This window comes from Stegostoma tigrinum, chromosome 7 (genome assembly GCF_030684315.1).
Source record: "Stegostoma tigrinum isolate sSteTig4 chromosome 7, sSteTig4.hap1, whole genome shotgun sequence".
NCBI lineage: Eukaryota > Metazoa > Chordata > Chondrichthyes > Orectolobiformes > Stegostomatidae > Stegostoma > Stegostoma tigrinum.
Genome location: NC_081360.1, coordinates 62,203,563 through 62,217,975, shown reverse-complemented (window position 1 = coordinate 62,217,975; position 14,413 = coordinate 62,203,563). Strand labels below are relative to the sequence as shown.

The 14,413-nt window shown below is 36.4% G+C and overlaps 1 protein-coding gene across 4 annotated transcripts in view; it reads right to left on the bottom strand.

Moving 5' to 3' along the window:
• Positions 1–13,961, bottom strand: part of fign (fidgetin) — a 51,123-nt gene extending 37,162 nt beyond the window's left edge. Inside the window, exon 1 of one of the 4 annotated variants that reach the window (XM_048535260.2) lies at positions 13,808–13,961. Coding sequence is in view for 1 of the 4 variants with exons in the window: in XM_048535259.2 (XP_048391216.1) it covers positions 12,787–12,811 (25 nt within the window). In the remaining 3 variants the exon portion in view is untranslated. Of the gene's footprint in view, positions 1–4,800; positions 4,820–12,786; positions 12,829–13,071; positions 13,167–13,807 lie in introns of those variants that run through there. The other 3 variants (XM_048535261.2, XM_048535259.2, XM_048535263.2) reach the window with 3 other exon arrangements.
• Positions 13,962–14,413: the final 452 nt, after the last annotated feature.

Sequence of the window (14,413 nt, the reverse complement as noted above, 5' to 3'; positions counted from 1 at the left end):
CATTCTCAGAGATTCATCTAGGTGGTGTTTGACACAGAAACCATATTAGCAAAATTTCAACTGCATTTCCTTTGACTGAAACATTTCTCGTCTGTTCCTTTCCTGAAGTGTGGACATTCTAATGTAAAGGGAACCACAATTACTTGGTAATTTTGGCCAAAAACGTCCATTAACAAATAACAGGTTTATATCATGAAACAGACTTGGTTTATTCACATATTGCTGCTGACCAGATCAGCAAGAAGAGAAAAGCATATTAAATTAAACCCCAGGGAAATGCTGCTTAGGTACGTCAGGGAATGTACAATGCACTACTATAGAAATATATAAAATTATTTATTTGACAAGAGTAACAAATTAGCTTTAAATCCGTAAGTAAGGTTTATTCTAATACTGTGCTGATATCTACTTGAAAACTACAAATAGGACTTTCAGAAACCAGTACACTCAATACATTTTTTAATAGTTACACTATAAATCATCAGAAATGGGTTTTCACATCAACATACTTAATAGATAAAAAAAACCAGTCTATTTCATTTAAACAGGCTGTTTTAGTATTTTATTCAATATGATTACGACAATATTAACACAGTGATTTGAGTGACATCCACTCTGGATCAGTGACAGAATTTTCAATCAATTTAGAACCCATAATTGTCTATATTTCATATGAACTAATAATAAATACGTGAAATTTACTGTTTGAGAATTTTAATTTTTTTTTTAAAATACTGTTTTTATTTTAACTTGTTCAGACAACTCTGGCCACTCTTATACAGGAAGTATGTTGTTAACCTAGAGACGGGGCAGAAAATATTTAGAAGGACGTTGATGGGACTGAAGTGTTTGAGCTACAGAAAGGCTGGGTCTTTTTTTCCGTGGAGCATCAGAGGCTGAGGGGTGATCTTCTTGAGGCTTATAAAACCATGAAGGGAACAGATAAGGTAAAGAGCAACGGTCTTTTTCCTAGAATGGGTAAGTCCAAAACTAGAGGGCATAGGTTTAAGGTGAGAGAGGAAAGATTTAAAAAGTAATTTTTTTTTAAACACAGACTGTGGTGCATGTATGGAATGAGCTGCCAGAGGTAGTGGTCGAGGTGGGTATAATTACAACATTTAAAAAGGCACCTGGATGGGCATAAGAATAGGAAGGGGTTAGCAGGAAATAGAGTACACGCTGGAAAATGGGACTGGGTCCAACAGGGTGCGTGGTCGGCATAGCTAAGTTGGACCAAGAGTCTGTTTCCATTCTGCTTGACTCTGACATTCTGAGTGCCTGTTAACAAATAAGTTATGCACACACAGGCATTTTAAATTATCTCTGAACAACATAGGACATAGTGAACCCAATATTGTGTAAAACTTGCTTAACTAACAAGCCTATAAAATGCAAGAGTCCTTTCATTTAAAACTGCACAATTTACGAAAACATCATCTGCCTATAAGTTGGACAAAGATACTGCAACAACTATACATATTGCAGAAACACAGACTTTTGTTTTAAGGTTGCTAACACGAATTTCTTCTCAATAGCTTTTAATCAGAGAAGCCAGGTCATGATCAACCATAGCTCCGTTGTCTGTTAGAACAGCCATGAATTGTGTCCTAAGAGTGGTAGAACCAGAATTTGGCCAACAGATCATCTTGCAAAGGGTTTCAAATTCTGGATCATTACTAGCAGAGATGGTGAAGAGAAAGAACAGAAAATCGGTGTGCATAAGTAAATTAGAGGCAGAAGCAGGTGAGTTGCACTATGAGTTACAATCTGGGATAAATCAAAATAAAAAAAACAAATGTGAGAACAGTTAAATTAGATGTAGCGGGGGTGGTTGGGGGGTGGAGGGTGGGGAGAATGATGCAAAAGCTGAGATGCAACATTAACCTCCATTTTCCTCCCTCCACCACACAGAATTCAAAGACAACATCTAAAATGCATGACCTGTATTCAGTTTAAAGTATACAATAAATAGTGGTTCCAATCCCCTAGTGTCACTCCAAAGATGACTTGGTTGACAGGTTAGACCACAAGCAGGCAAAAATGAAAGCTATTACTTTAAATTTCACTCAGAGAACTTCAATTTTTAAAGACTCGTGTCCTATTATCAAAATGCCTTTTAATCAAAATTACACAATTTTTAACATTATTAGCATTCATATAATTTATTCTGAAGTATTTAAGAAACAATAGCTGACAGTTCTTCAAAGTTGGTAACTAAGAGGATGAAAGGAAGGGAACAACAAAAATAGCGAACAGTAGAAAGAATAAAGATAGAGGTAAATATGATTAATAGCTGTGAATAGAACAAAAAAAGACGGAATGCAACAAAATCAGGTACAGTGAGTAACAGTGGGGGTGAAATTGATCTACATTGGTAAAATGATACAGGCTCATAGCCAATTGGCAACCTGTTTTACTTTGTGCCCTTCTCGATGCAAAACAGGTTGCCAATTCATTAGGAACTCATTAGGTGTTGCTGATGTAACCAATTTCACTCACAATGATATTACGAATGTAAGCAAATACTATTAATGTAAAAAAGGATAATAACAACAGAAACATAAATGTTGCATTTAATCTTTGATCTGCAATTTTCCTGTGTACACATAACTTAGAATACAGATACAAATTCATTATATAATCGCAGAAGAAATCAAAATTAAGCATACTGAGATAATAAAATGAAAAAAAGAATGCTTGAAATGAAAAATTGGACAATGAATCAGGAGCATCATAATACTATGGCAGAAAACAAGGTGTAGAGATGGATGAACATTGCAGGCCAAGCAGCAGAGGAGCAGGAAGGCTGATGTTTCAGGCCTGAAAGGGTCTAGGCCTGAAATGTCAGCCTTTCTGCTCCTCTGATGCTGCTTGGCCTGTGTTCATCCAGGTCCACACCTTGTTATCTCAGATTCTCCAGCATCTGCAATTCCTACTATCTCCGAAACAATAATACTATGATTTTCAGAGAGACAACAGTCCTTACAACACCTTAAAAAAACGAGAATAACTTGAAATCGAGATATTTTCTGTCACTTTCTTGTAATGCGTCCTACTTATTTCAGCAACTCAAATATAGAGGTTGATAGTGAGTTTTTTTTTGAAACATTTATAAAGCAATCCATTTGAACTGATAAAGCAAACATTTGATCCAAGCTCAATTGTAGTAAATACACAATAACTTAAAGAATTTTCATTTGATGAACACTTAATCCTTTTTCCTGCTTTGAATTTTATTCAATTTTAATGAACTATATCAGTGAGTCACTTGATATACAATTACATACCAAAATAAAATGAATACTTCAATGATAAATTAATTCACTTTACAAATACGCATCTTATAACATCCTTCAAGACATAATTAAAAGTTACAAACATGCATCATACACATTATCAGATCAAACCAAATGTACCTTTGATGGGTTAGATTCCTAGTGTTAATAATAATTTGCTAAAAGGTGGAGGAATAAGAAATGGTTTCTCTCTAACCTTGCACTTTTCCAGAAAAGGATCAAATTTTGAAATTCTTAAAAAAAACTACAAGAAATGACTCTGAACATTGCACCGAACAGAACGCTTTCCAAAATGTAAAGTGGGTATGATAAGGTTCTGGTTAGGATTTTCTAACTTCTAGAGGTTCAATTCCAATCAATGTTCAGCTGTCTGCTGTTGGGACATCCTTTTAAAGCTGAATGAGAACAGGCCAACATAAAATACCTACTCACTGTTTACAGTCCACTCTGTGGGATGTAAAATATCCTAAGATGTTATTTGCAGTAAAATTCAAATTATACCTACCAGAAATCTACATATTTTAAGGTTTCCCACATGGAAAACTGCTGATTGCACTTAGAATGCACTATTTTTTGTAGTTAGAAGGAGTAGGTCAATCAATATGATCATGTTTGATGACCCATCTCAGCACACATTTCCCCATGCTTTTTGATTGCTTTAGCCTTAAGAACTATGTCGAATGAATTTTTTTTCAAGAAAACAATGTTTTGGCCTCAACTGCTTTCTGCAACAGAAAATTCCACAGATTTCATTTAATATGGGATACAGTTAAGAACAGAACAATCTTTTCACGGTTGCAAGTGTCAACCACACAAAGACAACGTGCAAGCAAACTGGCTAATAAGTAGTCAGTTCATGGAAGTGTGTTTATCAAGTTACTGGAAGATTACGTGTTTCTACTAGTGGTGCTAAGTAACCATAAAAGTCCATCAACTAATGAAAGTGTAGTTTATTACATATATGCTTACTATATTCAAAGTTATAGTTATCTTGAGTTCTACTCATATGTAATTTTAAAGTAATAATTAGAACAAAATACCCAAAGGCTTCAATGGATTAAAAAAAACTGCAATTGACAAATGCATCTCATGATTCCCAGCCCAGAAGAAAATGTCAGTCATGTGTTCTAACTCCTGCAGCAGTATATATTTTTGTTAAACTGATGAGTTTAGTAATTCAGTGTTAAAGAGAATAAAAAGAGCAGAAATTTCAATGCAAGAGAAAGGACAGCATTGATAATTCAAGACCTGGGGGTCTAAAACAACATATATCCTAAAAAAAGTTAAGGCCAGTAATCTCCCTCGGTGTCAAAACTTGAACAATAAGGAACGAATCAAAGCCAGAACTGGCAACCTTGGCACAGATAAAATACTAGAATGCAGTCAAAGCAGAAACAGAAGCTATTTCAAATAAATTGGATATACCATTGTGGTGTATACTAAAAAATACGCAACACGTACAATGTCAGGCAGATTAGAAATGCATTTTCTGAGAGCTTCTTACCTTTCCAACGATCAAAAGAATTAATATCACAGCTCCCATTCTCTAAAGCACTGAAACATTTCCCCTTGCAGTATTTACTTTTGTGGAAATCCCATAGTAACCAATATTAAGAGCTGAATCAAGACTAAAGTGCTCAGATTTCCAGGTACAGAACTATGTGTGTCTTTCCCATAGAATACCTTCAGTTATTCTGTGGAATTTAAAAGGGAAAAAAAAAACTTTTAAAAAAAGCCATGAGATTGTATTTACTTTCATACACATGATTCTACATGAACAGACTGTTTGGGCCAAAACAGGGTTTAAAGTTTACGAACAGATGTAACAGAAGGTTGTTTGCTCTATTGTTTGCTCCATGCCCTTAATTCTTGGTTTAATTTTTAAACTTATAAACATGCAACACATATTAATGCACAGCTGTGCCAGCCAGTATATCACCCATTTCACTGCTTTTGTTAATAATGCTCCATAACTGACCACTGCAATGCTGGAGTGATCGGGGGACTCAACCCCCTAATGCCCTCAGGAAACCATTTGGCCTCAATGCAATACTTTTCCCAGTGAACCAGCAAAGATCAGGACTGGTCCAGTAATGAACTGCAGATGACATGAAACATCACTTTCTAATTCGTGGCATATTATTTTGGTACAATAAGCAAATCACATCGCCTCTGCCATTTGTACAGCCATTAGATTGCTTTACAGTTATTTCAGCGCTTTAAAATTCTGTGATTATAAGTACTAGCTTAAAATTGAATTTCTGGATACAAATAATTTTAAGGCTATATCAATCAGAAATGCATTTTTAATGAAAGTTGGATTATACTGTTTCATAACTTACTTCACACCTCACTGCTACATATGCTTTAAATTAAGCTCTTGTAACCTTTTCACAAACTTTTTTCATAAATAGAACCTCACAGTGCAGTCGTGATCATTGGATTATTTTGACTGTTAAATATGTTCACTAATTGCTGATAACTATTTTATTTCCCTGTGTAAAATCCTCAAATAATTGCATTTGGAGAATATTTTGAACTTAATTTTATGCAGGTGCGACCTTTCACTGATTAAACAACAAAAAAGAAAATATCAAACTGGGGAGGCAACCACATCACTCCCGCTAATCCAGTGATATACAAGATTAGGTTCAATAAAACTCACATATTCACTGTAATCTATATTCCTTACTGCAAAAAATATTAAACCTAACAATTCTGGTAATCAGGATAAACTGGCAGTAAAAGTAGTTATGACACCTGTGACAAGGTCATTTCACCCATGCATAAACAGTCCCATTTTCTCTAAATGGCAGGACTAATGGAATGCCACCATATCACAAACATGTATATGTTACTTTGATTTTTAGTGATTATTGTAGCAATAGAAGCATCATATCATAATATCATAGTTTAAAATGAGACACAGGTCAATAACATACACTCTGTTTAAACTTGAATCAAGATTTTTGCTGTTGAAGTAGAGAAGTAACTAGATTTGACTGCATCTTCTGTATAGAAACTGGATGTGATTAATAGCATTGCTTACAACGGCACAGAAGAGGGTCGTCCCCTAAGCCTAAACTCACCCTGGTAAAGAGGAAAGCAGATGGGTCATAACTCGACATTTGCACTTGAATAAATGACACGTTATAACAGACTCAAAATAACCAATCATTCCTGGTGTTTAGCAAATAAAATTTGCTTTAAAATTCAATACCTTAGCTCATGCTTCATTATAATATCTAAGAACTGGATTCCCATGTTCATGAAAGTATGTGAAGATCAGGTTTCCCATTGCCACTGAGATATCTGAGCAGAGAACAATCAAACAGCTTTCTTTGTGAATATGGGCCTGATATATTGTGAACAGTGACTATGGAAATAGTGAAAACAAAATCATTCCAGATTTACTAAATGATAAAACAAACAGCTAAATTCCATTTCCTATTCGTGACCACTGGTGATTCTATACTGCTTTCCATGGAAAATATGTAAGCAACTATCAATTAAATTGTTAACATGGAACCCTTCAGTGCATTAACAGATCTTAAAACAGTAAGTGTGTAGTTAATATTTTTAGCATAGTATCAAATACAGAATGTGTTTTCTCAGTCATTAGTTTTGGTTATGAGCATGTAAACAAATAAGTAAAATGAAAATAAGTGTTAAAAACACAAAAATTTGAGGGATTGAAACAAGCTCAAACCTTAATCTTTCAAAATGCCCATTATGACAATTCAAAACTTAATAGATTTTGTTATTGCAAATTGTTAATGTGCTTTATTTACATGATAATGATCAATTTTGTTTTTGTACCTGAAATACTTCTGCCTCATAGAACACATAACATCAAAATGATAGTACTGATAAGTTTACTTTGGTCTCGTAAAATCAAAGAGTATTACAAGCAAATAAATGTAGAATTAGCACAAATGATAATTGTTATTTAAATACAGATAATTCAGAGAAATCAGTCAGAGCAGTATACAGTTACAAATAAATTTTGTTTACTTGTAATGTCTTAAAGCTTTAATATTAAAAAGTACACTCCTCTACATGTATTAACCATAAATAAATTAGTATTAAAATTAAACTGAATTCAAAACAAAACTGCTTAAGTTATGAAGCAGATAATGGAAACTATGTAATATATTATTTTGAGTCAATTGTTGCAGAGAATAATAGCTAAAACACACCTTATACAGCTATTAAAGATATGACCCTATTGCAGCTTTCTTTTGTGGTGCACTTTCTACATCGGCAAGGCTATTAATCAAATGGCAGGTTCAAATTGATGCGTTTTATATAGACAGCCCTGACCACACACTTTAATTGCCTAGTATTAAATAGTAATTAAGTTTCCAAGCTTTAAAGTTTAATTAAAAAATTAAGTGGATGTTACAGCCATTTATTGGTTTGAAGAAGTCTTTAGCAGGCACAGTACTCTTGGCTTGAATGGCGAAGATGCTGCAATTTGTTATCGACAGTCACTCAAATAGGAGGTCATTTCACAAGTCTATTGTGAACAAAGGTGAACTAGGCAACTAATGAATGCTGTGACCAAGAAGAGCAGAGACAGTCTGGAGGCAAATGGTATTAAAGTTGCTAAAAAGTAACAGCAATTGAACAACACCTTCATGAAAACTGCTTAATTTGCATTGATACTGCTTCTTCTTTATATCCTGTATTTCATCAGCAGATAGAGAGTTTGCTTTCTGCAATTGTAATAGAATATTAAGAAACCATAGAATCACTTAATTCTATAAGTGATTAAATAGGATTTGACAGTACATGGCACTTTTGATACCTAGAAAAAGGTATTCTACTTTACTAAATCGACTGAAGTAAAATTAAGCCTACTGTCTAAATATTACAACATACAAATATACTATGAAATTATTGATAGTTAAAATTCCCTGTTCACTTATGTTTCAAATCTAAAATGTGAACAAAATTTAAATTCATTGCTCTCTACCTACCTGCCTAATTACACATAGCCCAAAACACATTTAACATAATATCGGATTTATACATTAGCACCCTGATGTTCGCCTTATTCCTAATATTTACTGTTTCTTTTACCTTTCTACATCAAACTTTAAGAGCAAGTCATTCTGTCTCATCGTTTAAATTAAATTTAAGAAAACTAAAAATAGGATGAACAGATTTCTTTGATTATTTAATAAGTCAATCTAACAAACAACAACTAGACCAACCAGGGTGATCCTGTGTTCAATCCCAGTCTATGCTGAATTAATTCTCCAAAAGGTGCTAAAGCATTATGTTGCCTACAGCGCCTCAGGGTTAGGGATGGAATAAAACAGTCATATTTCACACTCGTGGTCCAATGACTCCTGTTGAAGGTGGGTGCACATATGGATGCCAAATAGCTACAAACAAATACTGTCATGGCAGAATGTTAATAACGGCCACTGTGGTAGAGTACTGGAGGGTAACTGATGCCTGTGTGTCCACATTCCAACAAGAAGTCAATGCTTTCCAGACAGGACAAGAATGGAGAAAATTAGCCAGATATTGGGGTAGGGAGGGGGTATAATTTGCACAAACCTTGATGCTATTGTCCCGAACAAATTGTAGTGAAATGCTGCTCAGTTTAATTATGGTGGAGCTATTAAAAAAAAACAATGCTTTAATAACTTACATAAGAATTTGTAATGCAGAACTAACACAATTTAAAAGCTAATTTGGTTAATGGTCACATCAGTAATTCCATGTAAACACAGTCGCAGGAAATCCACTGTTGTCAAATATTTTCTGAAAACATTTGTAACATTCACACAAAACACAAGTATTACAAAATAAGTGCTTTTGCAGTCACAACCAGCAGGTTTCTATAACTAGAAGGTCTGATTTTCAACAGGACTAATGCACTTCAAAAGGCAAAGAATTGTAATTGTGTTTTTCAGTTTCATATTGCAGCAAAGTAAAAAATCAATACCGTTTGTCTAGCCTGCAGTAAAAATGGAATCTCTTATTGAGTAATTAAACACCCATTATTGTCATGGACAGCAAAACAATGAATTTTAAAAGAGAACAAATTTTTATAATGAAATACTGGAGTGACAAATTTGCTTCGAGAAACAGATGGACAATAAAATTCCTAAATGCTTTTGTTATTGAACATGGCAAAGAAACTGGGAGAAAAAAAGCTCATGCAATAACAATGTAACCTTGAAGTAAAATCACTTCAGCTGGAAATAAAATACAGGGTCCAGAATTTGAACACAGTTTGAACTTTATCTGTGGATCACTATCAGGATTTAAGGAAAGTAAAGGATCTTAGCAGCAGTGCAATTAATCTAAATAAGTAGGAATTTACTTTGATGTTGTTGGATCAAACAAATTCATACATTCTTGATGAAAAGGTGAACCAATGTGGCAAAAAACGGTCGTGGCTTAATTGTCCCCTTATTTCACTGTAGCACCAGATTTATTTTGTAATTCTTCTATCCTTTTATGATTAGTTTCTATATCTATATCTTAAAAATAGCATTGCTTACAGCATTTGCATAAATAGTGATTCTGTTACCAAACCAATCTGTGGTCATCGTAACAAATCGTTGATTTACTAATGCACCAGTCAGCAAGTAGGCTTTCCACAAACACACTTCTGGTCAATAAGCAGCTATTTCCAGCACAGGGTGTCTCAGGCTGGAGTTAGAATCTGATTACATGGACCTTTTTCCGACATTCCCTAAACCTTCATGGCAGTTTACCAACATTTTCATCACATTTTTACAGACCAGAGAACTGATAAGCTCTCAGGTACCAAGGCTCCTGCAGTCAATGTCTGGCATACTGCCAAGTACATAGCCACACAATGCTTCAGGGCCTGGATGCATAAAGCATTCAACAGACAGCAAGAAAGAAGAAATTCTGCAGATGACTGAAATATAAACTACCACATTTGCAAATCATACTGCTTGGCTTCCAGAATATTTGATATTTGTTATAATATTATAGATGTTGTTGGATTTATATTTTCCTGAGATTATATTAAATAATTTTAAAAGTTCTCTCATTCACACTACAACTCTGCATACAACAGAAACTGTAATCTGTTCAATTAAAATGTAAACACTGTAATGAAGACATCAGTTTTTAGGCAAATGCCTTCTTGTGCCACTTGGGATATGATAATTACTAGTGTAAATCTATGGATGCTCATGAATCCTCTACAAGTCCAGATTAAAAGCATTACCACTAAACCTCCCTTTTTCTCCATTGGGGACTGCCTGGTCTAGCCAATTCCCAATTTGCACACAAACAATCCAGACCCCACTTTCTGCCATGAATTGATTTTGTTTTAAATAATAAAGTTTGCAGCCAATAGGCAACATACAAAATTCTGATCTTCTTGATGCATCAATTCACAATTTGCTTAATTATTTGAAAAGAAGCACTTTTTTTTCCTGCTTCATTCATTCTCCCTTACTGGAGTGAATATTTCACTGGTGAAATGGACTTTGAGAAGCTAGTGCTGATGCTTCAAACAGAATCACAGAGATTCCACAGAAGGAATAACAAGAAAGCACTGCATTTGTGCTCAAACTTTTTTTCCCTTTAATTTGTTTGTGCTGCATGCTGTCAGTCAGAACAAAAAAAAATTGACCAAGCAGACAATCTCAGCAGCTGAATGTTGATCATGTCAGGGAAGTGTGTCAAGGATTTGTGGTCCTTCATCTTCTCAGCAGAGCAAACACATCCCTCAGAGCAGCGACAGACAGCTGGTTTCACTTTATAATGTAGCCCAGCCTAGATCTGCACAAAAATTGTCAGCACACTCAGAAATAACACAAAGAAAACATATCCAGCTGCTGGAAGGGTGAACATCATGCATATTAGAAATGGGATTTGTTATATTTGCATGATGCTAGCTCCCCTGGGTCTCTTCTTTCTAATCTAAAGCACAAACACAACACTTAACATATTTGCTTACAGCTGACAAGCTGAGGTTGATGGTATTTTATTCCAGCAGTCTGACTTACAGATTCTGGAAAATGTATTATGCTTTCAACTAGTACAGGTAAAATGTTCTATGAACATACCTGCTCAGATATTCATTAATCTTTTACTGCCCAACTAATATACAATCAGGTATACACTAAAACAAAGCCAATTCTTAAAAGTTCAAACAATTACACTTGAAGGTACAACGAAGGTTACAGATGCAGCCATCTGGTTTTGTTATAAATGAAAATTCTTCATTTGTCCTGTTCCATACATAGATACATAAACAACGTGTTCAGTGTTCTTGAAGGTGCATTATAGTTATCTACTTTAGATATTTAGGAATTGCTCCATACTTGTATTCATTAAATCATACATTTTATGGAGTTTTCTAGACACACAGCAGCTTAAATAAGTCTGCCGTGTTTGCAGCTGGTATGTGGTCTATAATCATTGTTTTCCACTATTTACACCGCTGCTATTCGCTCACATGCAAAATACTTTCGCGAACTTCACAGCATCTGATTCGCATACTGATTTAAATGCCACGTTTTGCATGGGGACGCGAGGGCTCAGTCCTGGATATGGAAGGGGTTCGGGCGGGGTAGCCAAGTGTCATCATCAATATGTGGAAATACTGCTGTGATGCAACTAATGGACTTTCATTAGCAAAACAAGGATCCTGGCACAGGGGCTTCGTACGTTCATGGGTCCAGTGATACGAGTAAGTTCTTGGTGTTATTTCGACAGAGACCAACGGAAAGTCTTTTACATAACGGTGCTATTGATCAGAAGGATTCCTATAAATGTCTCATTAAAACAAACTAAGCGTAAAAATTAGATCATACTACACATATCTAACAGCATAAGACCTTTACAAGTATCTTAAATTCCTCGCTTTCCAGCGATTAATTGGCGGGACATATCATTTTCCTTGTCTTTAACTCAAAACATTTCTGGGTCTGCTATGGTTATTACGCATCGCAATTAATTGACATCCAAATTCTCAAAACCTTTAGGAAGAAGCATTGGCTATCCCTCCTCCTCTCACACTGGGTTTAATCAACTGCAAATTGATTGATGCGTTCAAGTTTTGTCGGCAATAGCTATTTTGAATAAATGGCGCAGCCGTGTTAAAATAAATCCTAAATCATATGATTGTTAACTACAGGCAACCGTTAGCTAACCCTAACCTGCTGTTTCTGCTGGCCGCTCGCTGTGAATTTCGCACTAATGAATACCAATCGCAAAAATCGCATTCCCGTCAAATACCAGCTCTCATCACTTGTACTGCCCCCGATTTAAAATTTATAAACGCGAGAGCCTCACCATAGCATCCTGGGCACACCACTGCCAAATCCGTTATGAATATATATTACAGGTTTAGCACGAGATCTGAAGGATCTCGAAAGCTCTAAATTATGAAATGTGCACATTAAACATCTTTAAGATGGAAAAAAGCTTCCGCTCTCAGATGCTTTGCAAATGACAAAAATGCAACACAACAAAAACATACCATGTACACTCGCGTTACTGATCATTTCGTGCAAGCACACAATTGGATTCACATTCAGAATTCCGACCGTTGGGTTTTCATTAGCCACTTTTTCCCCCTCTTGGCTATCAAATTTCACTGCTGAAACATGGGCCCTTTCGTCAGGTATTCATTTAACCTACATGCATGTAATTAGGGGGGGAAGCGACATCAACAAAAAGGGATCTGAGAGACAGAGAGCGCACCACACACACATAAAATACAAGCACATGATCACGAATCCAAGTCGCTGTCAATTTCACTCACTTCCATGGAAACTAACAAGAAGCTCCGGGGAGGACAGTAATAGGATCACTGTACTGTATATACCATTAGATTATACATCTCGCTCTCTCTCTTTCCTCTGTTCCACGGCACAATACGCCCACCATGCTTCCTTTGCAGCCTGAAAATAGATGATGTGGTTATCTCTCCAGATCCCAACAGTCACAGCACAGGTTCAGCCTCGGCTCTGACACTTGGGTGCCTTTTTTAAATTAAAATCACGAGCATATACCACGCCAAGTCAAGAGGTCTGTTTTTTTTTATTATTTACACTCCTGCTTTGCTCAGAAGTTGTTTCCCCAGCAAACCAAGCTGCAAAGCACTCTCACTGCTGTCCGACTCGACAGCAGAATAACTCTACTCCGCTCCAATGGGGAAAGAACATGCACATGGGGAGGGAGGGGAGAGCAGAGAGAGAGAGAGAGAGAGAGAGGTCGGGGGGGGTTGGTTGGTGCTGCGCTGAACTCTTGGATTCTCACTACTGCAATTAACCCGCTTACTTTAAGGAAAAGTCCCAGTCTTTCTTTGTGTGCGTGTGTGTGTTTTTTACGCGTAGTCTGTAGGGCGCACAGCGTGCAAGTGATCTGCGGGTGAAGATAAACACTGGGGGAAGTCAGGCGCGGGTTATTTTCACCCAGCCAGCTCCTCATGCCCTAATCTCCTTGCTTCGATTCAGATGGAAATGTTGCTACCAATCGGGGGCGAAATAAAGTCTTACCTGGGGTTACTCAGAGGGTCGCCGCGGAAGTTCGAAACATCGACCCCGGTGTTTACTGGCGGGCGAAGCGGGGCTGACAAGGATTTGAAATCATTCCAAGTTTTCAAACCAGTGCGCTCGGAAGACTGCCATGTTGGAATTCGGACCCAAAACAGCTGCCTCGACCGAGGAGAGGAGGGGGACACGCATGCGTCAGAACCGGAGAGGCAATTTCAAACAAGACATCAAGAGTGAAACACCACGATCGTCATTCATGGAGCACTTCACTCTGAAAAATAAGCGGTGGCACAGCCACTGTTCCTTAACAAGATCTCATTGTTGCCAAGTTTGTACTGCAAACTTATTTTTTCTCTCTCTCTCTCTCTCTCTCTCTCTCCTCCTTCTGGCTCGGTTTGTGCTGTGAAATCTGGTTTGAATCCCCACCCTCTCAACGAGCATCATATTTAGATATGTCTTCAGCATTTCTTGGACCACGCTTTACCTCGACCGACATGCACTGTTACATGTCGGTGTTCATCTCGGGGAATACTGCTTCTGCTTCTCTGAATGAGCAAATTGTTTCAAACTACCAATTTAAAATGAACAACTTAGTGAATCAATTCAAGA